The 27,451-nt window shown below is 51.4% G+C and overlaps 2 protein-coding genes across 3 annotated transcripts; one reads left to right on the top strand and one right to left on the bottom strand.

Moving 5' to 3' along the window:
* Nucleotides 1-2,586: 2,586 nt before the first annotated feature.
* Nucleotides 2,587-4,251, bottom strand: SMIM33 (small integral membrane protein 33). The gene is made up of 2 exons (XM_039702734.1): nucleotides 4,044-4,251; nucleotides 2,587-3,601 (listed from the first exon to the last, which is right to left on the bottom strand). Exon 2 carries the CDS (start codon nucleotides 3,583-3,585, stop codon nucleotides 3,202-3,204), a length of 384 nt encoding a protein of 127 aa, XP_039558668.1. The 5' UTR covers nucleotides 3,586-3,601; nucleotides 4,044-4,251; the 3' UTR covers nucleotides 2,587-3,201.
* A 2,000-nt stretch (nucleotides 4,252-6,251) lies between these two features.
* On the top strand, nucleotides 6,252-26,453 carry ECSCR (endothelial cell surface expressed chemotaxis and apoptosis regulator). Of its 2 annotated transcripts, none has more exons than XM_039702702.1 (11): nucleotides 6,252-6,339; nucleotides 6,432-6,578; nucleotides 16,590-16,631; nucleotides 17,145-17,195; nucleotides 18,542-18,658; nucleotides 19,127-19,180; nucleotides 21,221-21,289; nucleotides 21,823-21,921; nucleotides 22,685-22,783; nucleotides 23,340-23,376; nucleotides 24,521-25,138. In XM_039702702.1, exons 2-11 carry the CDS (start codon nucleotides 6,527-6,529, stop codon nucleotides 24,645-24,647), a joined length of 747 nt encoding a protein of 248 aa, XP_039558636.1. In that variant the 5' UTR covers nucleotides 6,252-6,339; nucleotides 6,432-6,526; the 3' UTR covers nucleotides 24,648-25,138. The 2 variants fall into 2 exon arrangements, with proteins under 2 accessions (XP_039558636.1, XP_039558637.1); XM_039702703.1 differs by lacking the exon at nucleotides 6,252-6,339 and adding an exon at nucleotides 25,147-26,453 and having other exon boundaries at nucleotides 24,521-24,620.
* Nucleotides 26,454-27,451: the final 998 nt, after the last annotated feature.

Here is a 27,451-nt window from a genome sequence, read left to right as displayed (position 1 = left end):
TGCAGCATCACAGCAGTGTCCCCCAAACTCCGCTGTACCCCCCCAAACCCTCCTCTGGGGGGTTATAGAGGTGCCTCCCCTCCTGCAGGGCAACACTTTAATTAGGGGGGAAATAAAAGGGGGTGCGGGCGATCCCTGATGAGGACAAAGTTAATTATCGATGTAGCAGCTCCTGAAAGCTTCCCCAGGCAAAAACCTGGTTTTGAGCAAAGCAGCTCCTGCCTGCCGGGCTCCAGGAGCTGCCCTGCACTGAGGGGACGATAAGGAGAGTTATTGTTGCTCCGTGCTCATAAAAGAATTATTATTAAGGAGGGGAAGAAAGTTGTAAGTGAAGTAAATTGGGCCAGGCTGGGTGTTTGAATAGACAGGAATAATGTTATGGTAATGTCATGCACGGCTCTGCTGCTCCAGGACCCTGACGTGTTTTATAAAGCTGGTGCTACAAAAAGCAATTCTGTGAGCAGAGAGAGGGAGAGCTGGCCAAAGAGAAATGAGGAGAAGCTGTAAAAATTATGTTTTATTGTGTGGGAGAAAGCAATGAGTTGAGATCTAACCCTTGATGTCCTTCTGGAGGAGAAAGCTGGCAGCATATTGTCGCTCGCTTGTATGATTTAATTTGCTATTCTCAGTCTTACAGTAATTTCTTTCCTGTGCTCCAAAAGCTTGTATCTACATTTCTGTTTGCAAATGAAACACATGGAAGAACTCCCCAAGGCTGGGGCTTCAGAGCTGGATTTTCCCAGAGTGCAGGGGGCTGCTGACAGGATGGGGCAGGGGGCACCCAGCAGCACCACCTTCCACTGCCACTTTGATTTGATTTTAGTTTGACAGCCCAAAACACCTGAACAACAGCCCGGGGTGGGCTCCCTGTGCTGCACAGGGTAAGTGATGGATCCGGGCCCCGGCACGCTGTGACATCAATCAGACCTTTACGAGTCCCCAGCGGCTGCAAATCAATAAGTGCCAGCAATAATTACCCATTTTGTCTTTCTCTTTATTAATATTTAGACGTTTTTAATCTTTTCTCTCTAAACATGACGTTTCCCTGCTGTGGGTGTCCTTCAGAGGGAGCTGTCAGAAAAGTTCCTGTTCCTCTAATTACAGGCTTTGTGTTGGATGGAGCTGCTCCCTGAGCAGGAATGACACAGCCACCAAAGCTGGGGACAGCCCAGCTGCCTCAGCCAGGGCAGATGACACTGGCTGATGTCCCCAGGAGGAGGGTGCAGCCTCTCTGGGTGTCACAGTGCAGATCTTGTGATGGTCACAAGGGGCTTTCTGCAGCTCTTGGTGGGGGTGACCACAGCCCACAGATGTCATTTAAAGAGATCATGGAATGGTTTTGGTTGGAAAGGACCTTTAATCCCATCCAGTGCCAGCCCCTGCCATGGCAGGGACACCTTCCACTGTCCCAGACTGTTCCAAGCCTGCCCTTGAGCACTGCCAGGGATCCAGAGGCAGCCACAGCTGCTCTGGGCACCCTGTGCCAGGGCCTGCCCACCTCACGGAAAGGATTTCTTAATTAGGAGAAGTCCTTAGAGGTGATTATCTTTTCAGGGGTGCCGTTAGGGATACACATTGCAAACAAAGCCCTCTTTTGACATGGAAAGGGGAGCAAGACTCCAAGATTTTCAATGGAAATGACAGCCCTTATCTCCTCTAACACGGTGTGAGAGAGCTGATAATGCCCTATCAGCCCTGGAAAACAAATGGGAACAAATTAAAAAAAAAAAACAACCCTCCCAAAAAGTAATATAAATTATGTTTGTTGTGGAGACAAAAGGTTTCCAGCAAGTCCAGGTTTAAAGCAAGAAAAGAGATGTAAATAAGTGAGAGGAGGGATCCTGAAGCATCTGGCATGTTGGGAACACCTCCAGCACCTGGAGGAGCAGGTAAAGCCATCTCTTGTCCATCTGTGCCCGCAGGGATCTGTGCCAGGGATCTGAGGGCAGACACAGACCTGGCTTTTCCAGCATGGGAGAGGTGGAATCTGTATCCTGACTTCTGGGGCTGTCCAGCAGAATGAATCCTCAAGGGAATGTCAGAGGCTGCTCCCTCCCCAGGCACTGCAGACACTGAGGTCCTGCTCCCACCACGGGAGGAAAAGCTGGGACTGCAGAGATCCCTGTGCCTGCAGCAGCAGAGACCCCAGGGCTGAACAGGGACCGTGCTCCGACAGCCCCAGGAGCCTGCAGGGCTCCGGTTTCACCTCTCCTCATCCCTCTGTGCCACCTCTACAAGGTTCTCCCCAGGGTGACAGAGCCACCTCAACACCACCCCACTGAGGGTGACAGTGCCAACCCCAGCATTGCTCCCTCCCTGGGACAGCACTCAGGGATGGGCACAGAGAGGTGACCACAGGGAGGGTGGCCTCAGGTCTCCCCATCCCTTTGCACAGAGATGCTGCAGGCTCTGCCCAGAGTCACAAGAGCTTCCTCTCTGGTGCCAGCACCTCCAGATGTTCAGCCAGCTGTGATGTGCCATTATCACCTCTTGCCTCTGCTGTGTCACCGCTCTTCTCTCACCCACCTCCACTGGGGACAGGACACGTGTCACTGGCTCCACCCAACACGGAATCAGGAGCTGCATCCTCTGCCCTCCTCTCCTCTGGCTGTTTGCCCGAGGGGCTGGGGGGGCTGGCAGGGGCAGGATCATGTTCCAACCCCCCAGTGTGGGAAAAGGGGCTGTGGCATGAGGCAAAGAGGGGCTGGAAGCTCCTCTGTGCCATATAAACATGTAACGAGGACACCGTGAGTGTGGAAACATCTTTCACTGGAAAACAATTCCAGATGATGCAACTTCCAGCTACTGCCAGGGGAACGAGCACAGCCCCAGAGCTCCCCAGCTGGGGCAAGGACCAAGGCAGCTCTGCTGGCCACTCCCAGGCAGTGTGGGACAGGTAAAACCAGGACAGGTAAAACCAGAGGAGATGCTAAAGCTGTCCCACATAGGCTGAGCCAGCCCCAGAGGCCAGGCTGGGACCCAGCTCCTGCCTGGGGACAGTGACACCCCAAGCTGTACTTTTGGGGGCTGGAGATGGGTCTTGAACCTCCTGAATGAGCATTCCTGGGGCCAGACACGGGTCTGGGGAGGCGCAGCCTCTGTGTGTGGGCAGCAGCGAGTCCCGGGATACCCGAACACCCCATCCCAGCTTTTCCGGTGGGACGCGTCCCTCGAGCCCTGCCCAGGTGGCCCCAGGCCGTGTCACAGGTAGGTGATCTCGATGACATTGGGCTCAGCACTCCCGTGGGGAAGGTGGTGGCTGCAGGAGCAGTGGCAGGTCACTCCAGCCGAGCCCATCTTCCCGTGGGCCTCCAGGCGCCTCCAGTCCGTGAGGAGCACGCTGTCCATGTGCTGGGCCATGGGCTCGTGGTGCAGCGTGACCTGCACCGTGCGCAGCTGGGGCCCGTAGTGCACCACCAGCACGATGAACACGGCCAGCAGCACGAAGAGCACCACGATCACCGAGATCACCGGCAGCGCGTCCGACTTCTTGGTCACGCTCTTGACGATGGAGACGGGAGTGAAGGCGGCCACGTCCTGGGGCTCGGGCTGTCTCAGCTGGCTGCCGGGCACCGAGGCGTTCATGGCTCAGCGGGGTGACCTGGCACGGGGACACGGGCGGTGACCACCGAGCTGAGCCCGTCCCTGTCCTCATCTCATGCCCTCGAGCCCGCAGCTCCTGCCTGCACGTGCAGCTGCCAGGGAATGGGACGACCCCGTGAGCGTCCCCTCCCTCGGGCTCGCAGCACCGGGGAAGTTTTGGTGGTGAAGTCTGGGGCTTGCAGGATGAGGCAATCCCCGCATCCTCCCGTCCTGGGCGCCTTTGGGCACTACACCTGGCTCTTGTGGGGAGCCCTCTGCCCGTCCCCCTCCGCCCCCAGCCTCACGGAGCTGATCCAGGAACAAACCCCACGGGAACCTCCCAGGGGGACCCAACCCCATCAGACGTCTCTCGCAAGATCCCGTGGAGCCAGCACGGGTGGGAGCAGAGGACAATGGGAGAGGAAGGAAGGAAGGAGAGCCCTGCCAGCCCCACGGGGTACCTGGGCGTCCCTGCTGCCTGGCAATCATCATCTCCGGCGGCGGGGCTGGGAAGCAGCCGGCGGGGCGAGCAGCACGAGCCGCGGGCTGGCTCTCCGGGGAAGGTGCAGCCGCCTCACCTCGGAAGTTGCCACGTCACGGCCCGGCCCCGCCGGGCTCCCGGGGCACCGCGGAGCGCCCGCTCATCCCGTCCGTGCCGCTGCCACATCAGCGCCGCGACCCTCCTGTCCCCGCGGCGCGACAAGGGCCCCTTTGTCTGGGGAGAGGCACCCTCCTCCCCCTGCGGCTGCAGGAAACCTCCCGGCTAACACCGGCGGGGCGTGAAAATTGAATGAGGTGAAGGAATGGGTGTAAAAAATCCCCTTGGGCCTGTGAGCTGTTTGCACAGCCCGGCACACGCACTGCACGCTGTGTGTCCTGTCCCCAGGGATGGCACAGCCCCGGCGATGATGGTTCCTGCCGGGGGTCTGTGAGCTGTTTGTCCTGTCCCCAGGGATGGCACAGCCCCGGGGACGATGGTTCCTGCCGGGGGTCTGTGAGCTGTTTGTCCTGTCCCCAGGGATGGCACAGCCCCGGGGACGATGGTTCCTGCCGGGGGTCCCGCTGCTGCAGAATTTGCCCATTTGCCCGCACGGCTGTGGGGTGAGTCCATCGGGAGCTCTGGGTGCTTTGGGCCTCCAGTGCAATGGTTGGACTCAATGATTTTGGAGGCTTTTCCAACCTAAAGGGTTGTGTGAGCTGCTGGGGGTCACAGGCAGGAGCCAGAGCCAGGTCAGGGCTGGCACATCCCTCCCCTCACATTGTCCCCACCCTGCACACAGGTACATCCCCCTGGCCCAGGGGTGCCGTGTGTCACACCCTCTGCCCAGCAGTGACATTGAGCGCATCGCAGAGCAGAAAATATGGACCTCTCAGAGCTTCAGCCATTACAAAACGCATCTTCCCATCCTTCCACCCCAAACCACCACTGCTCTTACCTGCAGGCTCTCAGCAGACAGGCTGAGGTGAATATTTGGGCTCTGTCCTTCCTGCACGTGGGAAGGACACGGTGGGAAATGCCTTTTCCCATCCAGCCGAGCATCCAGAAGAGATTCAACTGCGTGTGAGCTTCTGGGTATTTGCACTCATTTCAGGATCCAGTAAAACCTTAATCTACAGCATAATCTCTGAGCGTCACATCTGTGCAAGGGACAAAAGGATGAGGGGGCTGCTGGGGGGGGTGTGTGCCAGCAAGGCTGCTGTGGAGGCCAGCACCCTTGGGCCTGGTGGTTTTCCTGGGGGGTTGGAGGGGTTGGAAGAGACCCTTGGAATATGGGGAGCTGTGCCATGCATGGGGGATGATTCCCACCAGTGCTGCTGCTGTCTGCCAGCTGTGGGAGCAAGGCTCCTGCTGGCATCATAGGACACTCTTGATGCTCTCCATGCAGTGAAGGAGAATCTCCTTGGCCTTTGGCTGAGGCTCTGTGGCTTTGGGGGGCTGTGGGAGGTGGCTGGACAAGCCCCTCAGACCAGCAGACAGAATCCTCTGGCTGTGCATCCTGAACACCCACACAGACCCCCCAAGAAGGACACAGGGGCCTTTCCTAGGTGAGGACACTGAAATGCTTCTCCCCCTGCAAACACCACTGACACCCAGCACAGGATAACCCAGAACCTCTGGGATTCACACTGTGACAGGCAGGACCTGCACAGAGCAGCACAACACAAGGTCAGGGCCAGGAAACCGAATACCTGAGCCCCTGGGGCTGGATGGGGGCAGAACCAGAACCAGTTTCCCAGTTCCTGCCCTTCTCCAGGAACTGGGAATAGGGTAGGTCCAAGGCTAGTATGTGCTGTGTGTCCTGCAGGGAGGGAGGCTGTGCTGCCAGAAGAGGAGCATCCCAAAGCCACCATCCCAAAGCCACCATGCCAAGGCCACCATGCCAAGGCCACCATCCCAAGGCCACCATCCCAAAGCTGGCACGTCCCAGTGCCCAGACTTACTGGAGCTGCCCAGGGAGGCACAGGGTACAGGCAGGCCCAGCTGCTGAGCCACCCTGGCCCCACAAGGAGCAGTTATCCCTAAATTCCTCACGGATGTGTAAGAAACCTCCACTCAGGTGCTGGGGAGGCTCCTCCAGCAGCTCTTACCCCAGGGAGGCTGATGTGGGGGGGATGGCACCTGGGGCACATGGCGCCACACACAAAACACCTCCCAAAACACCCCGGCACCGTAGGGAAGGCGCTGAGGCCGAGCAGGGCATCGCTCCGAGCGGGACCGAGCCCCGGCAAAGCCCGGCGAGGTTTCCTCTGCCGCCGGTGAGCGATGTCTCACATCCTCCCCGGCCATAATGGGCTGAAAAACACAGTTCCCCTGTGGATTGAGCCCGTTTCCTCCTATTCTTTAACAGGAAGCTGTGTGAGAGTCAGCCCAGGCGGGCGAATCGCTGCTCGCGGTCCCTCCCGGGATGGCCAGAGGCTCCGCGAGCCGCAGAGCAGCGCGGAGATGCCGCTCGCGTCCCTCCATCCTCTGCTCTGCCTCCTCCTGCTGCTCCCAGGTGAGCTGCTCCGCACCCGGCGAGCACAGGCGCTGCCGGACGGGGGGATTTGGGGGGCCCGGGTCCGGGGGGGCTCCAAAGGCAACCGGGCAGAGGCCGGGAGCTGCCACGGGAAAGCTCAGCCTTGCAGCTCAGCGGGGGCAGCAGTCGGGCTGCCGGGGAAAACGTGGCTTTGTCAGGTTTGCAGGGTTTATTTGGCACTGCTGGAATACAAGGATTTGTTTGCTGGTTAATGAAAGGAGTGCTTCTGCCGAGGTGTTTGGAGTAAGTGACTTTTGTCAAGAAATAGTCAAGGAGGAATGTTTCAATGTACAGGGCATTGTTTTCCTCAAAAATACTTTTTATTTGCACTTTTTGCTCTCATTAGTATCAATACAAAGCCCACGTGCAAGGCTCGTGCAGAGCACATCTTGTCCTTGCTGTAATAATTCTGCTGCTTTGGGGTAATTATTCTTTAACTTCTCTTTCCCATCTGAGTCGAGGTGTGGGATGAAGGAGCTGGTTTCCTGCTCCAAAGGATGACAGGTTGCTTTTCCCTGCATTGTCAGGCCCTTCTTCCCTTGCTGACACCTGTAGTAGCTGGGAGCTGGAATAGATTCAAAGGAATATAAAATAATGTGTCTCCAACTCTGAGGTTTTATCATTAAACCATAGAAGCTGCCTCGGGTTACAGCCACTGTGCTGGTAATAATGGGATTTTTAAAAGGCAGAGAATCATAGAATGGTTTGTGTTGGAAAGGAAAGATCATCTCATTCTGCAGAATATAGAAAGCAATTCAGTTTGTAGCTGTATAATTCCAAGAAATAAGAGCACATGGACTGGAAATTTTCTCTCTTTATTAGAGGCCAACACTGCTGAGGGGGGATTTGTGCCTGGGATCAGAGCAAGGATCACACCAAGGGGCTTTGAGCACCTTGGCCACCATGTGGCACTCCTTAATGCCCACCCAGAGCACTGCTTTTCCTTTTAAAACTGCTCAGAAGGGCTTTTATGGGGCAGCAATGGCACAGAGGGGGTCAGGCCCCTTCCCTGGCTGGGCTGCACCATGCCAAGGTCCATGGAGTGGGAATTCCAGAAGCACTGCCCAGAATCCCAGGATTCCAGCTTCTGGGAGCACCTAGTGCTGCAGCACAGGTGGAAGGGATGCCACCCTCCATCCTTCAGTCTCGACAGCATCACTCTGTCCCCTCAAAGGCACCTGTCGAAAATCAGGGGCAGCGACCGTCCCCCTCCATGGTCACAGCACTGTCACACCCCTCCCACCAAACCAGCCTTCCCTGGAATGTCCTGCCTCCCTCTTCTGCACTGATCCAACAGCCCCAACATGGCTTTTTAATTTCATTTTCAATTTTACAGCAAGTCCCAAAGGTGGTGCAGCCCCTGGGGGAAGCTTCTGCACAAGGCAAAGCAGCAGCTTAGGAGAGAAGCTCCATGGTGCCACTGGTTCCCTGGCACACCAGCAGCTGGAAAAGGGAATTAGGGGCTCTGGAACAAGGCTCCCTGCCCTGGGGGAGATGGATGTAACCTTGAGGAGACACAGAATCAGTTTAGGCTGGACACTAACACCTGCCTGCTCCCACACAAGCCTTTCTTGCTTTTGCTTGGTGCAAATGCAGTATTTTATTATTTTATCATTTCCCGAATTAAATTTCTCCATTCTCATGGTTATTTCTGAAGAGAGGTTCAGATAAGGGAAGTTCAAACTGTTATTTTGAAATTGCTGAATTGGGAAGGTGTGGCACATTTCCAATTCTGTTTTCCTTGTCCTAGAAACACTTAGCAGAAAATTTGTCCAAACAAACCTCTTCCTATAGACCCTTTCCATTACAATGGGCAGGCGTTTTCCAGACAAAAGATTTCCACTGAAAAAATGCCTCCTCAAAGCTGATGAAAACCCAGCAGGATTTCCCACTGTTGTTGTTCCATCCACCTCTCTCCTTATCTGTGCCACAGCCTGTGGATGGATAATGCCACGAGAAATGTGGTATTTCAAAAGCGGATGTGTTTTGAGATATATTTTTGATATAATCAAAAAGATGGGGTGCAGCTAAAGGACCGGCACCCAGATTCCAGACTTGCATCCTCAAACCAGGGCATCCTACAGCAGATTTCTCAGCCAAGGGCGAGGCCAGCCCAGCCCTGAGGCGGTGAACAAGGAAGAGAAAGCAGGAGGTGGTTTGGAGAAATGTTTGCTCACACAACAAACTGCTCCCTTCGGTAACATGAAACCCCTCGGTGACTCTGCAGATCTGAAGCAGCAGTTTCCAGGAATTCTGTCCCATTTACAATAGGTGAGTCAACAACAGGTGTCCTTGCAAGAGGTGGTGTCCCAAAGCCAGGAACGTTCCTGCTGGGAAGCCAGGCTGGAGAAGGGAGCTGGGGCTTCTGCAGCACCACCAAAGTCCCTGCTGGGAGCTCTCCTGGCCCCAGTTCCCAGAGGAGCCCACCCAGCACAACCCAGCCACCTCAAAGGGGAGCAGCTCCCATGTGAGTCCAGAGCAGGCACCAGGATGGTCAGAGGAATGGAGCAGCTCTGCCCTGGAGTCAGGCTGGGAGAGCAGAAAAGGCTCCAGGGAGAGCTCAGAGCCCCTGCCAGGGCCTAAAGGGGCTCCAGGGGAGCTGGAGAGGGACTGAGGACAATGGATGGAGGGGCAGGACAAGGGGGAATGTCCTTAAACTGAAGGAGGGCAGCTCTGCAGATGGGGTCTCACCCAAGTAGGGCAGAGGGTCAGAATCCCCCCTGCCCCACTGCCCACACTGTGGGGATATGAGATGTGGGGGATACATGAAGAATTAGGAAATGTGGGAGTAAAACCTGGGTCATTCACCCAAAATCTGGACTCAGCTGAATTGTCAGGCCAAGATGCTTTACCTGGCCTGTAGCAGTTGCTGCTGTGAGACTGGAACCTCTTCCAGGCAGGGTTATTCTTCAAGTGCTCCCCTTGACACTTGAGACACTCAAGAAAAGCAGGTGGAAAGAACAGGAATTCTGAGAAGTCCCTTAGCCACCAACCCAGCCACTTTCACACCTTGTCTAGTGAACCAGCCCCAGCAGATCGTATTTCTGCTTGGTGGTTCATAAACACCACAAAGCAGCACTCAAATAAACCTGGGGAATCCCAGAATCACTGGAAAGAATAATCAGTTTGGGAAAAAACTTGGAAAGTCTCCTCTGTAAAGTGCTTTGAGCTCTGCTAATATGTAATATTATTAAAAAACTGTAGGTAGGCAAAAAGCACAGGCTGGGCTCTGGGTCCCATCAAGGCTGGGTTGGTGGTGCCCCCATTTTTCAATTGCACTGGGCATGGAGTGATTTCCCCTCCAAAATCCCAGACCCAGCTCCAAACCTGAGGAGCAGCATGGCCAGGAGAAGGACAGGACCCACACCACCAGGAGCAAACCCAGAGCTCTAAAATAAGCAAGGCAGGAGGAAAATGGAACCAGTGAGCAGCAGGGAGGGTGGTGGAGCAGCAGCCTGGTAGAGCAGGGGTGGTGCAGCCAGGAGAAAAGCCAGGCTGCTTTTCCTTCCAGGAACAATCCCTTCACATGGAAAAAACAGCCTTGGGCAGCACAGGGGTGCAGCAGAGCTGCTCCGTGCTCACAGCTTCCCCACATTGTTTGTCTCCCGGGTTGTTTCTACATCCAAGTGGGTTTTAATTGCCTCCCACTAAGATCTGCTTCCAGACTGGCTCACCAGAGAGGAGCAGGGAATGTGGTGCTTGGAGAGGATGCCCAGGCCCAGCCCTTGAGGACAGGCAGAGGAAGGCAACGATTAATTTTAATTGCTGATGAGATCCGGGATTAATTCCCGGCTTTCTAAACTTTCCATAACACTTTGACTGAGTCATTATAATTCGGAACAACTTGGCAGCCAGTTGCCAACCCCCCCATTCCATTTGGGAATTAGGCACTTGAACACTTCTGGGGATCTGGCCCTAATTTGGGCTGTCAGTTATCCACCCTGCAGAACAACACTTTTCCTCTCTCCTCCACAATTCCCACCCAACCTGTTCTGCTGTGAGACCCTCAAGGCAGAGACACCTTATTTAGGCACTTAATAAAATAGGACCTAGGCTTTGGCAGGACTCTCTGCTTTCCAGGTGTCCTAAAAGAGGGTTTCTTTCCTTATGGAAGTCCTAAGAATTGGGTGTCACTTACTGCTGCGGTGTTTCACCCAGGAAACAGCTGCACCTGTGTTAAGTGGTTGGGGTTTTTTTGTCTTGGGTCATCTGACAGAAGTGCCGATATCTGAGTTGCAAAGCCTATTTTTAACTTGCTGGATCTCTTTTCTGAAAGCATTTTCAAGCTCAGGGTGACACGAAGGTGCAGCCCTGCCCCGTGGGCTCTGCAGGTGGGACATCCCCCAGAATTGCCAGGGAAGGGATGAGCTCAGGGTTCCTTATCACTGGGAATAGATGTTCCCTCCCCATCAGCAGTTCTGAGCGGACAGGAGCAGTCGTTGTGACTCTACACCAGTGCCAGAGGTCCTCCCCAGTGACTCCAGCCCTCCATGAGCACCGGCTGGACACCTGAGCCTGATCTAAACCCTGCTGAAACTTTTCCAATAGCTGGCTCAGGTCTCTATATGAGGCCCTGGCAAAGTTTGGGGGTTTAAAGTAGTCCCTCTCTTTGGTCAGCAGCTCGAAAAACCATGCTTTAAATGTCTACAATTGCCAAAAATAATACCAAAGCAGAAATACCTAAAATTCACCTGTCTTTTGGTTGACATCACCCTCTTTGTGCTGAGAAGTGAGAGGGGTGAGCTGCTGGCTTTGGGAGTGTCTCAGCTGCCATGAGAAAAGGCTCCAGGTTAGTCTCGGCACACCTAACCCCACAGAAAAACAACTGCCAAAACCAGAAATCCAAAATTCTCCTGTTTACCCTTTGGAAAAATTAACAGGAAAGCAGCGAGAGCAAAGTGCAGCTGCAGCCCCGACGTGCTCCTACGCAGCCTCGCAGTTCCTCTGGCTAACTGGGACTTTCCCATGACAGCACGAGCACAAAGCCGTATTTCCCATCGTAAATCCCTCAGCCAGCTCCCAGTCTCCACCCAGGACTGCACAATCCAGCTGTAAATCCTTTGCACCCAAACACGCAACGAACTCCTTGGCAGTGCTTGCCCTTGTGGAAGGGCTTTGATGTTTATTGCAATTCCAGCTGCGCCAGCCGTGTCCTGATTATTGCTGGGAGCTGTTCCTACAGCAGGGCTTTGCATGCTGGCAGCAGCTCTGGAGGGAATGGTTTCCAGCTCCAGGATCCCCCGGGATATCTGCAGGGAGCTGTGACACGTGGCGCGTTGTGTTCACGCCATCCTGCTGCCCAGCCCCACAACGGGAGCTTGGTCTCATCCTGCCTTGCACAGATCCACCCTGCTCCTGTGGGACCGGGGATGCTGAGCACCCTCCCCAGAAGAAAACACCCAATAGAACAGGGCTTTTGCTTATTTGAGTTGGCAGGGAAGGCACAACAAGCAGCAGTGGCCAGAAGCCGGAGCCAGGCCTCCTGCCCTTTGAGATGAAGTGTGGATGTGTTTAGAGAAGGCCGGGCCGTTTATTCCGGAGCAGAATGCCAGAAGGGATCTCCAGCCCTCAGCCTCTCCAGAGCAGGGCTAGCATAGCCCAGCCATAGGAACTCTGAGAACTGAACAGGGGGAAAAAAACCTGCTTTTTCATCTTTTTTACAATAACCACAAGGTTTAGGTTTGCAGAGAACTTCAGAAAGTCTCCAGTGTGACCCTCAGTGACAGGATGAGCTGCAGTGAAGAACATGTTGAGTACAACAATTTCCTCCTGTCCAAGAGATGCTGGATCTGGCCCGTGGATGGTCCCATCAGGGATGGCAGAGCAGAGCAGTATCACGTCTCTCACCCTCAGCTTCCTCCCATCCCCAGAGGCTCTGTTCAAGCTCTCAGATTTCTCCTCATCTGCACCTTTGGTGTAATAAATGTCCAGCTGAGCACCTTCCTTTCCCCTTTTCCTTTAGCAAAGGCTGAGTGCAGACAGCATCTCTTTCTCCAGTGATTCTGGGTGCTTCCACCATGTCCATGAAAAAGTACCTGGGAGCATTTCCATAAGTGTGTCACAGCTACTTCTCCCCTCAGGAAAACATGGTAGTGGGTCCTGCAAGGGAATTTCAGACAAAGAGGAGCTGTTTGAGTCTGGCAGCTGCTGGAGGATATTGACATCCAGGACAATTTCAGCACTTTATTTTTTGTGTAGGCTGAGTGCAGACAGCATCTCTTTCTCCAGTGATTCTGGGTGCTTCCACCATGTCCATGAAAAAGTACCTGGGAGCATTTCCATAAGTGTGCCACAGTTACTTCTCCCCTCAGGAAAACTTGGCAATGGGTCTTGCAAGGGAATTTTGGAGAGAGGGGAGCTGTGTGAGTCTGGAAGCTGCTGGAGGATATTGACCCCCAGGACAATTTCAGCGCTTTATTTTTTGTGCTGAATGTAGAGAGTATCTTAAGGCATTTGCAAACCAATGTCCAGAATCATCCCCCTTCCTCAAAAGAAACATCTCTACTTCTTGAGGAAGGGCAAACATGTGCTTTAACTTTTTTTTTCCCCCCATTATATTAATTTATTTGGTAGGTGATGGTACAGCTGCCCACAACCCTGTCTCTTACTGCCCTGATGCCCTGTGCAGGCTGGCCTAGAGCAGAGACTGGACAGAGCTAAAGAATAAAGTAGGGATTTATTAGGAGGCCTCAATGGATCCCCCTTGGGCAGCACAAGAGCCCAGCCAGGGCCATGTCCATGAAAAAGTACCTGGGAGCATTTCCATAAGTGTGTCACAGCTACTTCTCCCCTCAGGAAAACATGGTAGTGGGTCCTGCAAGGGAATTTCAGACAAAGAGGAGCTGTTTGAGTCTGGCAGCTGCTGGAGGATATTGACATCCAGGACAATTTCAGCACTTTATTTTTTGTGTTGAATGTAGAGAGTATCTTAAGGCATTTGCAAACCAATGTCCAGAATCATCCCCCTTCCTCAAAAGAAACATCTCTACTTCTTGAGGAAGGGCAAACATGTGCTAAAACTTTTGTTTCCCTATTATATTAATTTATTTGGTAGGTGATGGTACAGCTGCCCACAACCCTGTCTCTTACTGCCCTGATGCCCTGTGCAGGCTGGCCTAGAGCAGAGACTGGACAGAGCTAAAGAATAAAGTAGGGATTTATTAGGAGGCCTCAATGGATCCCCCTTGGGCAGCACAAGAGCCCAGCCAGGGCTGCACCCCAGGTGAACCCAAAATGGGCACAAAATGCACGACCGGTCATGGGGTCTCTCCTTTTTATGAGTTCTGATCCATTTGCATATTGGAGTTAATTGTCCAATTACAGCTCCAGCCCATGCAGTCCCATCCTTCTTGTTTTTCTCTCTTCAGTCCACAGAAGATGTTTCTGCTCTTGGGCCTGGGATTTGGATCATTTGTCCCTGGTCCCCAGCTAGAGAAGGAATTGTTTTGTCTCCCTGCTCTGTGAAGAGAGCCCACCATCCGTTTGCATATTGGAGTTAATTGTCCAATTACAGCTCCAGCCCATGCAGTCCCATCCTTCTTGTTTTTCTCTCTTCAGTCCACAGAAGATGTTTCTGCTCTTGGGCCTGGGATTTGGATCATTTGTCCTTGGGCCCCAGCTAGAGAAGGAATTGTTTTGTCTCCCTGCTCTGTGAAGAGAGCTCACCATCCGTAATGTGAAGCCCACACCAACACACTAAAGCAGCACAGAACATGAAAAATATAAAAGCTAAAACCTGAGTCATCATCCTTATGCTCCTTTAAGTTGCTCTTCAAAATCTCCAGGGAAGATATCCCATAAATTCTCCATCACAATCACTCCTAGCACCTCACTAGGCCTTTGCTAACACAGGTTCTTCTTTCCCAGCCTCCCTTTTCCTTGCTGTACATAAAGGTCCTTAATTCCTGATCCTGCTCCAAATGGAGTCAGAAAATCAACCAGACCTTTCCTCTCTGTGTGATTGAAGACCTGATCCTGTCTCCTCTTTCATGGATTGAACAGGACATTTTCCCCAGCCTGCTGCCCAGTAAATTAGAAGAGAAAAGGTCTGAAAAGTCCAGTCTGATTTTCACAGCCAAGCCATGTCTGGGAATAAACCACATTTTATTATGTATTCAGCATGGTTCACACACTTCCTGTCTGGCTGGGATCATTGTCATAAAGCCTCAGACACAAAAACAATTACGGCTCCAGAGCAATTCCATGAGGAAAATGAGATCAATCGGGAACTCCCTACACCCAGAGGGTGCTGAGGGTGAGCTCGGAGCCAGACCCACACTCAGTGCTCAGGGTCTCCTTCCAGACACCCATCCCTGCCCAGGCCCTCAGCCTCCCAGGCACCAGCAGCTCATGGAACCTCCCTCCCAGAGTTCATCTACACCACCCCTACACCTCCCTGCCCAGGCCCTCAGCCTCCCAGGCACCAGCAGCTCATGGAAACCCCCCCAGAGTTCATCTACACCACCCTTACCGCTCCTGGCATCAAATCCTGGAATCACAGAGTGGTTTGGGATGGGAAGGACCCTAAAGCTCATCTCATTCCACCCCTTGCTATGAGCAAGGGCACCTTCCACTAGCCCAGAGTGCTCCAATCCCTGTTCAGCCTGCCCTTGGACACTCCAGGGATCCAGGGGCAGCCACAGCTTCTCTGGGCACCCTGTGCCAGGGCCTGCCCACCTACTCAGGGAGAATTTCCCTCCAGGAGAGCAGGTTCTGGCTGAAAACGGGCACTGCTGTGCCCTGGCTGGACCCTCCCCTGCACCCCCTGCAAAGGCACTGCTCCCACCACAGAGCCCTGAGGCATCATTAGGGGACAGTGTGCTGGAAGGATTCAACCTTCCCTGCTGTCCCTTTCTGCCCAAATCCGTTTTCTCCCATGGGACTCTGGTGAGATGGATCACCAGAGCAGTCAGATTCAGCTGCTTTCTGTACCTGTAGTGTCATTTCTGCTGTTACACTTAACCATGGAGAGCACCAGGGTCACCAGCAATAACCATTTGAAAATCCCAATTAGGATGTACATTGCAGCAATGACAGACTCAAAGTCACCTTCACAAAGTTAAACCAGCTGGGTTGGATTTGAGCATTTAAAGTGTATTTATATTTTTCAGGTCTTGTCCTAGAGTGTGGGACATTTCTTTCTCCCATTTTCAAGGGCAGCATTTTTAATTACCATCTCATCTAACCCTTGGGGTTGGACTAGATGACCTTGAAAATTCCCTTCCAAACTAAAATACTCTGCTCTGTGACTCCATAAGCACAGGACCCAGGGAGCTGGGGCTTACAGGAAAATATCACAGATGCTGAGAGTAGGAAATGTGAGGGATTGAGGCAGAGATGCTTTGCCATGAATCCAAAAGAAAAGCAAACAAATAAACCAGACAAAGCACTCTTTCACTTGAGGAACTGGGGACCCAGTGAACACCTAAACCTTGTAGGGACCTGCAGGACTGTACAGGGAAGGCAGCTCCTGAAGGCTGCAGCTCCCTCCAGACTCACAGCCCTGGGCTTCAGTTTCCCAGGACATGCAGGATAGGAAGGAGAACAGTCCCATCAGCTCCTGGAAGCCTTTACAAACCTCATCCATCCATTCCTTAAGGTCTCAAGGGAACAAAGCGTTCAGATGTGTGTCTCACCTCTGAAGAGCTCCAGAACACAGGTCACACACCCTGCTGGGCCAGGGCTGGGCTGAGGCAAACAGCTCACGGGGAGGGAATGACCCCATGGATTTCTGTGGTCCCCCAAAGGGGAGGAGGACATTTATCCTGGCTGGATAAACTCCACTACTAATTTACTCAGAGCCTGACAGTTTTACACTCAGTAAAACTTCTTTGCTACTATTCCTCTGCTAATGCTTTTGGGGCAATCCCGTATTTCCAAGTCATTCCAAGAGAAGATGAGGAAAACCCAAACCCCACAAGGAACAAGAACAGCAGTGTGTTAGTGACCACCACAGATCAGCACCACTCACCCTCTGCTCTTTCCTTTCAGGTTCCACAGCTCCCACAAACTCCTCCACCCCTGCTGGAACAGGTACCTCTGCTTGTCATGTGCTTTATGTGCCTGTTTGGATGTGGATGCGCATGGAAATGGGGGATGCAAATTTGGGGAGAAGCCCCAAATGGGACCCTGATTCCAAACTCCCATCTGTTGAGGGATCTTCTCCAGGATCCTGCCTCTGCCTACCCCATCCATCAGCAGTCATCCCCAGACCTCCGGGGGACATGGAGGGCACTGTGCCCCAGGGGCTGACCTGGCTTGGCTCCCTTTTGTCCAGAAGGGTGACCGAGGCTGTGTTCCAGGAAGCCTGGGGAAAGCAGAGGGATCCTGCCTCCTCGTTGCTCCCTGTTCCCTAGCAGCAGTGGATCCATGGAGCTGCTCCCTACAGCCACACCAGGGACAAACCCTCTCCTCATCATCTCTTGTTCCCCTCACCCTTTCTGCTCTCGTTGGCTACCATGGCCCCTTTCTGGCCCATCCTCCAACCTCGCTGTGGGATCCCACCAGCCTGGAAATGTCATCTCCGTGCCTCTGCTTGTGTTCCAGGTCCCTCCCAACCAACAACACCCAGCCCTGAAGCCAAGAACCACGACTCAGGTAATGCTCAGCTGGAGATTGGCGTGGGGACATCCCAGTGGGGAACTGCTCTGAGCTCACTCCAGCTGGGCCACGCCGCAGTAACTGGGGCTGTGCAGAGCACAGTGGTGAGGAGGAAGGAAATTTGGTGGTGTCAGGGCTTCTGATCCTGCCAACTCACCCCACAGGGATCAAGGCACAGATGTGAGCAAAACCAGGGGCAAAAATATCACTAAATTGAACAGGGAGAATGATATGATCATACAGTGGAATCCCAGAATGGTCTGAGTTGGAAGAGACCTTAAAGCTCATCCTATTCCCCATGGGCAGGAACACCTTCCACTATCCCAGGTTGTCCAAGTCCTGTCCAAGCTGGCTGACCTTTAAGATCTTCCAACACAAGCCTTCCTGTAATTTTTGATATCTACAGAAAACCAATCACAAAAGAAATTCTCTCCAGCTTCATGTCTGTTAATGTCCACTTGGATCTTTGGAGACAGATCTCTTCCTGCTATGTTTCAGGAAAAAAAATAAATAATCTAAGCATAGCTACCCTTCCAGGAGGATCCCAAAAATATCAAGGAATAAGATCTCAAAAAGACCTCTGCTTCAGCTTCCAAGCCTTGCAAAAAAAACCAACCAACCAAACAAACAAACAAAAAAAAAAACCAAAAAAAACCCTAAACTTAAAGATAATCCTAAATTCTAATATTTCACTGAAACATTTGGATAAAGGGGAAAAAAACCTCACCACACTAACCTTAAAACTATTTCACCATTTTCTCAATTTATTGTGAAGCCAAGAGCAGTCTAGACAAGGAAGTTCCCTATAAATTCCCAGCTGGTGATCCACTGTTCCTTGCAGAGGGATTATTGAAAACTTTTCCCCTCACATCTTGCTCTGGATCAGGGGCAGTTTGGAGCAGGCTGAGGCACAGCCTCCAGACCACTTCAAGAGCTGAATTATTTGTGCTTGGAGACTCTCAGTGAGATGAAAGGTGGAAGCTGGCATTTCAGAGCACAAGGAAATGATCACGGGGTGCCTGGCAGCTCCAGGCAGGTCAAGTGTCTGGTGACAAAAACACCTTCACTTTTCACAGCAGGGAAAGAAGCAGTGGCAAACCCTGACTTTCTCCATGTGTTTGCTGAGCTCTGCCAGCTCAGCATCTCCTCACAGTGAAAAGAGCAAAAGGAAATTCCAAAGTACAAGAGCTCCTTGACTCTGAGCAGGATGAAGGCTATTTCCATGCTTTCCCTAGCAGATGATTCCTAACTGTCAAGGACTTTGAGGGCTCTGCAATAGCTGTGCCCTCTCCAAGCTGTTTCTGAGCTGAACCTTTTGAAGTAACACCACAATTTCCCTCCAGAGCCATCAGTAAAATCAACACCACTGACCAACCTGAGCCTCACCACTGTGGGCCAAACTACTACAGCCAAGCCCTCCCCCACTACTACAACAACCCTGACAGCAACCACTGAGCGAGGTAAGGATGGAAAACTCAAATATTTGCTCAGGCAGGACCTGTTTGTGCCTCCCTCCTTATTCAAGCCAAACTGCAGGTTTCAGAATTTTGGGCCTAGTCCACACTGTGCTGGTTATTCAGCAATTCTGCAAATATTGAATTTCTTAGAGTTTTTTTTGCTGAAAAAGCAGCTCATTCCAGTTGCCCAGAAGGACACAGCCAGGCCAACCCATATCTGAAAATCCAGATCATGCTTTATCAAATATTGGAGCAGCTCTGGTCTCCCCAGGCTCCCTCCCCCAAGCTCACCCATCAGGTACACTCTGAGCTGACTCCACACCTGGCTAACTGGGCTTCCTGATGTCTGTCTGGAGGGAAAGTAGCATGCAAATAAAGATTTTTACTCCATGGACACCCAGCAGCTCTCCAGAGTGGAATTTGCAGTGGCTTCCCAAGTTAATTGTCCTTTCCCATGTTTTCTTTATCTAGATGATAAGTCCAGTGGAAACAGAAGCACGGCAGCTCCTTCTCCAGCACCTCAAGGTACTTTGTCCTTTTAGAGACTAACAATAAGATCACAAAATTTGATGGCAATCGATAGCATAGGTTCTCTAAGCATGAGTCTTTTTTGGGGGTTGAGCCATCCAAAATCACATCTGGTGTCTTTATAAGCAGTGATAAAACACAAGATGAATTCTCTTAACATCCTCTGCTGGGATGAACTTGAGCAACTGAACAATGAGTCTCTGTTTAGCAGAGGGGAGCCCTTTTAAAATATTTTAAAATAAATGTAATTTTGCTTTTGACAGTTTGCTTTACCCAACTTGTAAAGTGCAACTTTGCTTTACCCAAACTATAAGTACAAATTAGAGAATTCAGTAAGAGTTTTTTCAGAATAAGGGCAGAATCCCAGTGACTGGAAGACTGAAATCTGACAGCTGAGCTGACTCTCCATTAAAAATGCAGCCCCAAAAATCTGCAACAGTCAAGAAACTGCTCTGCCTCTGCAAGTACCTCTCAGATGTCTAACACAAGCAAGGTGAGGAAGCCATGGTCAGCTGTGCACACACAGATGCCCACCCAGCACAGCTGTGCCCAGCTAAGCCAGGAGCCCTTTGCTCAGAGCAGATTGCTGTTCATTCCAGCCCTGATTCACCACTGAGAAGCTCCACACATCTTTGAATAAAGATGCTGATGCTTCCAAAAGCCAGGTTTCCCATTGTGTGAGACCAAACATTTCCCAGGGATGGGGTATCTGTGCCAGGCTCGGCAAACCACAGCTTCTGCCTGTGGCCAGAAGAAGAATTTCAGAATTAAACAAAGAATTTGATGAGTGGGCAAAAAATTGTACAGCAGCAGACCCTGCTTCTCCAGACTGTTCTGCTCCTTGTGACTTCTGAAACAGCTGAAGTTATTATTTCATGCCTTTTCCCCTTTTTCTTCTGGCTTTTGGCAAAATGCCATTCCAAAGCAGAGATGTCTCTGTGGGACAGGATCTGGGTTCAGCTGTTCCCCAGGCAGTGCCAGGAGCTGTGCACACCTCTCCAGGCACCACATCCCCTTGGCCAGCGCTGCAGCTGGGAACCTGGGCATGGAAAGCAGGGAAGAAGATAGATCCTGCTTGACCTACAGATGATCTTGTGAAGCTCTGAAGTATCACTTTGAGTCTCCTGACAGGAACTGTAGCTGCTCATTAAGGTTGATGCAGGCACTCTGGCTGTTCAACAACAGCCTGGAGGCAGCAAAGGATGTTTTTTCTCTGTACAAGTAAAACACACGGGCTGGATTTATATTTCCTTGCACAGGCACTGGAACCAGCTGTCACGAACCAAGCAGCTTCACACAAGCCAGTTTATCCCACTGAGAACTGGAGTCCTTGCTTGGACAAACCTCTGTGCTGCCACAGCTAGACTACACATGGTGTACAAGTTAGCCAAACTCAAACAGGTTTAATTACTTCTAGATAACCCAGCACAACAAATCCACTCACTTCAAGTCCAGGGACAAGCCAAACACTCAATCCACACCCACATTCTGCAGTATACTGAAAGCTGGAGTCCTTGCTTGGACAAACCTCTGTGCTGCCACAGCTAGACTACATATGGTGTACAAGTTAGCCTAACTCAAACAGGTTTAATTACGTCTAGATAACCCAGCACAGCAAATCCACTCACTTTAAGTCCAGGGACAATCCACACCCACATTCTGCAATACTTTTTCCCCTAATCAGACTTTATTTTAAAGTCTCAATGTTTATGACCTACAGCACATCTATAACTTTCCCAGCTCAGCCTTCCAACCTTGCCTTGCTGTTTCTGCCCCAAACCTGTACCTTGGACTGCAGACCCTAAAGAGTTCACAAAAGGGTATTTGAATTTTGGTTCCCTAGGTTTCCATTTGGACAAGGAAAACAGGATAAAGTATGTTTGGTGGGAAGCTTTTAGTATGGAGTTGGGAGTATAAATTCTAGGTTTCCTCAGATATCACTGGCACTACTGTGAATCCATTTTCCTCTCCATTTATTCCTTTGGTTCTTGAATGTTACTGGAAGTCAAGACTCACATTTTGTGTCTCCCTATGCAGGTCAGGATCCCATGAGGAATGAGAGCACCACAACATCAGTGACTCAAGGTGCTTCCTCCTCACAGAGAGGTGATTCCTGCTCCATATTTTATGTTCCTCTGCACAGTCAGCAGCAAGGCCATCACATAGCTGTCTTCAAGGCAGCATGGACACCAAGGATTTCCTGAGGGGTGATGAACATCCCATCCAGCCCTTGAAAAGCCTGTAAAACTCTGCAGGAACAGCACTTCAGGGCAACCTCTTGAGCCTAGGAACAGCAGGAAAGGTGCCATTATGGCAACAGGTTGTGAAAGCAGGAAGGCTGGACAAATTCCTTCCTCAAATGCAGTGCCAGCGTTGACTTTGACCTTTCCCCACTGGGTTCCCAGAAGGAAGCCCTGTGGGTGCTTTCAGCTTGTCCATAAAAGGGGCCCCACCAAGGCAATGATTCCACACAGGTCTTGCTCACTTTGCTGTTAATACTGATGGGCCTGACCAGGATCCAAACTTGGTCTCTTCAGTGAAGTGCAAGTGAAAGTTAGGGCCCCTAGCATTGCTAGGAAACCTCTTCCCAGCTGTGGAAGAATGACTTTTATGTAAATCTACCTTTCTCCCCTCTGTAGGCACCTCAAAACCCATCACCCCAACACCCAACTCCTCCAGCCAATTGCCCGAGCCCACCCCGACAGACGAGAAATCACCGCTGACAGTGGCAGCTTTTGGTAAGGTCTTGTGCCACCTGGGGGGAGGAGGGGGTTCTCTTTCACCAGGTGTCCTGGTTTAGGACAGTTTTGGGAGAAAAAAATGCTGGTTTGGATGCCCAACTTCATGAGGCCCTGGCACAGGGTGCCCAGAGAAGCTGTGGCCCAGTGCCCCAGGCCAGGTTGGACACTGGGGCTGGGAGCAGCCTGGGACAGTGGGAGGTGTCCCTGCCATGGCAGGGGTGGGATGGGATGAGCTTTAAGGGCCTTCCCAACCCAAACCATTCCAGGATTCCAAGTCTGAGGGATTCTTATCAGGACAAATTTCCTGTGCAAAGAATTGTTTGATTTATTGAGGCCTGATGTCAGTATCAAATCTACACTTGATTTAAAGTGTCTAAAGATGGCTTATGGGACAGATAACATCACCCACATCTCTAGCTTGTCTCTCCCTGTTACATTACTTATTTATCTGGCTTTACACACTTTTGGGATAAGATTTACCAACTGCAGCAGGAACATACGGACTCTTATCAATCCCCAGTGTAATCAGCTGACTTCTGCCTTCCTGGCACTGCCTTACCAATTAATTATTTATTGATTAAGTATTCATAGAAGCCCTTTGAGGTTAAAACACAGGAGGATAAAGCTATTTGTTCTAACAACTGTTTGCTTCTCTGCCTATTACGAACCATGCTCACATTAATGAAAATATTGATTTCCTAGCCAAGTTTTGATGTCAGAGTCTCTCTGCTGCTCAGACAGTTCTTTCCTCCATCCCCAGGTGTCATCAGCTTTGTCGTTATCCTGATTGTGGTGGTCATCATCCTGGTCAGCGTGGTCAGCCTGAGGTTCAAGTGCAACCACTCCAAGGACTCGGAAGGTATTTGTCTGGGGGAATCTGTGCTTCCTTAATCAACAAGCCACCAGTTTCCATGTGGATCTGGCAATTCCTAAAAGATGCATTTGAAAAGCTTACATCATGGTGGGGAGGTTTGGAAGCCAGACTGGAACATGGATTGAGCAGTCAGGAATGCACTGTGACCCTCTCGCTAGAGTCCCAGCCCAGCCTCATCTGGATGTGGTCTCAAATTTCCTGCAGCTCAAATTCCAAGAGGTGGGCAGCTCTTCCAGCAAAAATCGTGGAGTTTGACACTCCTTCCTTAGGAATCCCATTTTCCATGAAGCAGTGTCCAGCAGAGGGCAAGACTGCTCTGCAGCAAGGCAAAATCCTTCCTAAAGCCCAGCAGTGCAAGCAGGTCCTGCCTGTATGTCCCCTTAGCTGAAAGGTTTTCTCTAATCAACTCCCAAGTATCCCCCACAGTGTCTCCAATCTCATTCAGATTTCATTCCTACCCCTGCATGAAGTAATTCAGAATAGAGCTGACTTATTTTATGACTTCTCACCTCTACATCACCACCTGCTTTTCTCCCCCCAGACAAACAGAAACCAGGAACCTCCATGGTATCAGAGAGGTAAGGCTGCTCATGCCACCCACATCTACTGAGAGTGCCTGTTTAATCCCAGAGCTAATTTTAGCAAGGAAATTAGTCTGCTTTGGTTATTTCAGGTGGAAGGAAGCTTGTCAAGACATCTTTGAGAGAGTTAGAAAAGCAAAATCAGCTTTGATAACACCTCATGGTCTGATAAACACATAAATAGATTAATATTTAGGGGGCTCATCCCATAGCTGCACTGAGAGAAGCCTCCCCACCTACCCAAAGCAGGAAGTTGATTATCTTCCTTGGCTAGATAGAGCCTTAAAGTCTAAACTGGAGTTTCTGGATTTCAGAGCAGTTTCAGATATCTCCCAAGATGCCCATTACTGTTTCCCAGTGACAGCAGGACAAAGAGCCCCAGTTCAGAGACTTTTGGGAGAGAAGCATCAAGCAGAGAATGGTCCATCAGAACCCCATGGTCCATCAGAACCCCATGGTCCATCACTGCTATTCCAGAGGAGAGGCTGAATGTGGGAAAACAGCAGGAAATGAGCTGGAAGGGACCAAAACATATTGCTGCTATTTTTCCATCTGATAGTTTCCTAAATCCTGCTTTGGAAAGAGACCAGAGACACAGGGAGCAAAGTCTGTGACTATTTAGGTGCCAAATTTGCATCAGCTTCAGTGGTCACTAAATACCCTTCACGATCATGATCCAAGAGATCTGAAGCCATTGAGGTAGAACATGCCAGAAAAGAGGACAGTGCCTAAGGTTCCCTGACCCCAAAGTCATCCAGCCTCCACTGGCAAGGAATGCACATCCCAGCCCTCAAGGTAGCAAAAAAGGGTAATTCCACCTTCCCAAGCCTTGTGACTCCCTATAGATGGGCCTGAATCAGGACAGCAGCTCAGTGGGTGGTAGAAACCCAACCTGGTGCCCTGCACCAGCCTCAGCCTTGCCTGTTTGTCTCCAGCTCTCTGCAAAGAAATTTTGTCCCTGGAGGTGTCCAAAAAACACCTGGACATGGCACTCAGTGCTCTGGTCTGCTTGACCAGGTGCTGATTGCTCAAAGGTTGGACTCTATGATATTGGAGGTCTTTTCCAACCTCAGTGACTCTGTGATTCTGTGGTTCACTCTCTTGTTTCCCAGAGTAATTAATTATCTCCTTTCCTTGGCAGCTGCTCAGCAGACACGAGCCAGAAGGGGAACAGCATCACTCTGATCTCCATGAAGAACATCAACACCAACAACAGCATGAGCTACCCCCCGTCAGAAAAGGTTTCCCTTTTCAGCCTTGCTTTTTAGGGAATCAGCTGGGGATCATTTCTCTGGCTGGATAAGAGCATGCCTTGAGGTATTTCTTTGCTCTTTTATTCCTTCAGAAATATGACAAAAACCAGCTGCCACCAAACTTCTAAAGGTCCAAACTGCTTCCAGTGAGCCTGGTGAAAAGTTTGAGTGCCCATCTCAGGTTTACCTGGGCTGGCTGAACTCGAGGTGCCAAGTTTACCTCATGTACACAGGTGACATCACTTGTGCCCAGCTGCAAAGCTGGAGGGGTTTGCCATTAAATGGAGAGGTCTGTGAGAAATCAAGGTCTCACCCTCCAGCCCAGCTTATCCACTCCTGCCCCTCAGGTGGTTGAAGCACATCCCCACCATTGCTCTCAAGTCCATCCCACACGAGGAATTCATATCATTTTCAGTTGTTTTAAAGCTGGGACTGAGTTTGGGAGAACACATTGCTCTACTGCCTTTGTCAGCCCAGCCAGGCCACTGATGACCACATTTTTTTCTTTTGGCAGGTGCTATGAAGCCAAGAGCCCAGAGCTTGAAGCTGACACGTGACAACCAGCAGTGGCTTTCTAGGTTCTTTTTATTTTTCCTTCGGGGAAAGAGCAAGGGTGGACTTTATATATAAATTATTATGTCCTTTCTGATCAGTACATTTACAGTAGTGTCCTACATAGCTTCCCCACCTGGGGCCTAAGGGCTTTCTCCAGTTACAGCCTGCCACACTCAGTGGTTGATATCTAACTCTATTTTTGATATGCCTTCAAACACTCAGATAATTCCAGCAGCAAGAAGCACCAAGGCACCATCCACTTCACTAATAAACCTCTGCCTTAGATGAATGGCCTTTATAGTCTGTGCCAGGCAGTCACAGGCTCGTTAATCAGCATAGCCCCACGTGGTGCCAGACCCGTGCATTGGGACAGCCTGATCCGAAGCTGAAGGCCTGATGGGACTTAAATGCCCAAGTTCTGGGTCAAATCCCAGCATGACTGCTCCAAGCCCCTTATCCCCAGTGCCCTCATTGTCCCCACAGCAGTGGGATGGTCACATCCCCCTACCTCACAGGGCTGTTGTGAGGCCTCGTTAGGCTCTGTCTGTAAAGCGTTTGGAGAGCTGTGAATTAAAGGTGCTGCTGAAATGCAAATTGCCATCTTAAACACTTTATTAATATTGTTATTCATAACAACGGAGCTTCAGGAAGGCAGATCATTATCTGCCCACGTGCTCAGCTGAAGTGTAAGGAACAAAGACCCTGCACAGATCAGGGTTTATCTCAGTATAAAATGAATGGCCACAAGCAAAACGCTGAGCTCCTTCAGCTCCTGGAGTGTGGCAGGCCAAGTTTGCCAGGAGAGCTTCCAAGGGAAATATAGGGTGGATATTAGGAAAAAGTTTTTCACAGAAAGGGTGATAAAGTTCTGGAATAGCATGCCCAGGGAGGTGGTGCAGTCACCATCCCTGGATGTGTTTAAAAACAGACTGGATGTGGCACTGGGTGCCAGGGTTTAGTTGAGGTGTTGGGGCTGGGTTGGACTGGATGATCTTGAAGGTCTCTTCCAACCTGGTGATTCTGCGAATTCTGAGTGGTCTCCACCACTGCTTCCCCAAAGCTTCCTGGGACCAGGAAGAGCAGCATCCCCTTGTGCAATGCCAGAGGCAGCTGTGCTTTGCAGCTGGCAAGGAAATGTTCAGGAAAAAAAATAAAAAAAGCAACATTTTCAAAGCTCCTGATAAGAGCCAACATACTTTTAACCTCTGACATCTGCACCGGGTAGTTTAATAAGTTGTTTCTTAATAAATGAAGTTTTTCTGGTAACATTTATGAAAAGTAAAATGTTGTCACTCAGCCAGGCTCCACCAGACTGGTGAGTTTCCTTAACACAGAGTCCCAGATAATTCCCAGTTAGATGGACCCAGACAGCTCCAGTTCCCAGAGACCTGTGACTCCACACAACGAGCACAAGAAGTAGATTTTTAGTGAAAGTAAAGCTTTAACAAATCTCCCTGGACCTCTGAGATTCCATAGGATCTTGCCACTGTTTTCCCTCCTTTGACCTCCTTCTTCCCACAGGCCCTTGAGGGTCTTAAAATGAGGGTGGGCAGGCCCTGGCACAGGGTGCCCAGAGCAGCTGTGGCTGCCCCTGGATCCCTGGCAGTGCCCAAGGCCAGGCTGGATGGGCTTGGAGGAGCCTGGGATGGTGGAAGGTGTCCCTGGCAGGTGGAATGAGGGGAAACCACCAAGAGCATTAACAGTGATGGAGGCAACCAGGAAATGTCCTGTAGTGAAGGGCCAGAACAGGACACAGCCCTGCCCTTGGGGTGCCCCAGCAGTGCCAGCACAGGGGACGGGCACTGCCCTGTCCCTGCTGCCACCCAGGGCTGGCACAGCCCAGGGGCCATCGGCCTCGTGCCCACCTTGGGCTCACGTTCAGCTGCTGTCACCAGCGCCCCCAAGCCCTTTCTGAAGCTGTTCCAGAGTGTCCAGAGGAGGGGCCGGGGCTGGGAAGGCTCTGGAGGAGCACCCGAGGAGGGCTGAGGGCACTGGGCTGGTTCAGCTGGGTGCTGGCACTGCCCAGGCTCCCCAGGGAATGGGCACGGCCCGAGGCTGCCAGAGCTCCAGGAGCCTTTGGAGAGCCAGGGATGCACAGGGGGATTGCTGGGGGGTCTGGGCAGGGCCAGGAGCTGGACGGGATGATCCTGGTGGGTCCCTTCCTGCTCGGGGCATTCCACAATTCCATGACATTCCATAATTCCATAATTCCACGGCATTCCACAACTCCACGATTCCACCATTCCGTGACCTCCCGCTCCCCT

This window comes from Passer montanus, unplaced genomic scaffold, assembly GCF_014805655.1.
Source record: "Passer montanus isolate IOZ18808 unplaced genomic scaffold, ASM1480565v1 scaffold159, whole genome shotgun sequence".
Lineage (NCBI taxonomy): Eukaryota > Metazoa > Chordata > Aves > Passeriformes > Passeridae > Passer > Passer montanus.
Note: the sequence above shows the minus strand (reverse complement) of the source record. Positions and strands in the feature narration are given on the sequence as shown.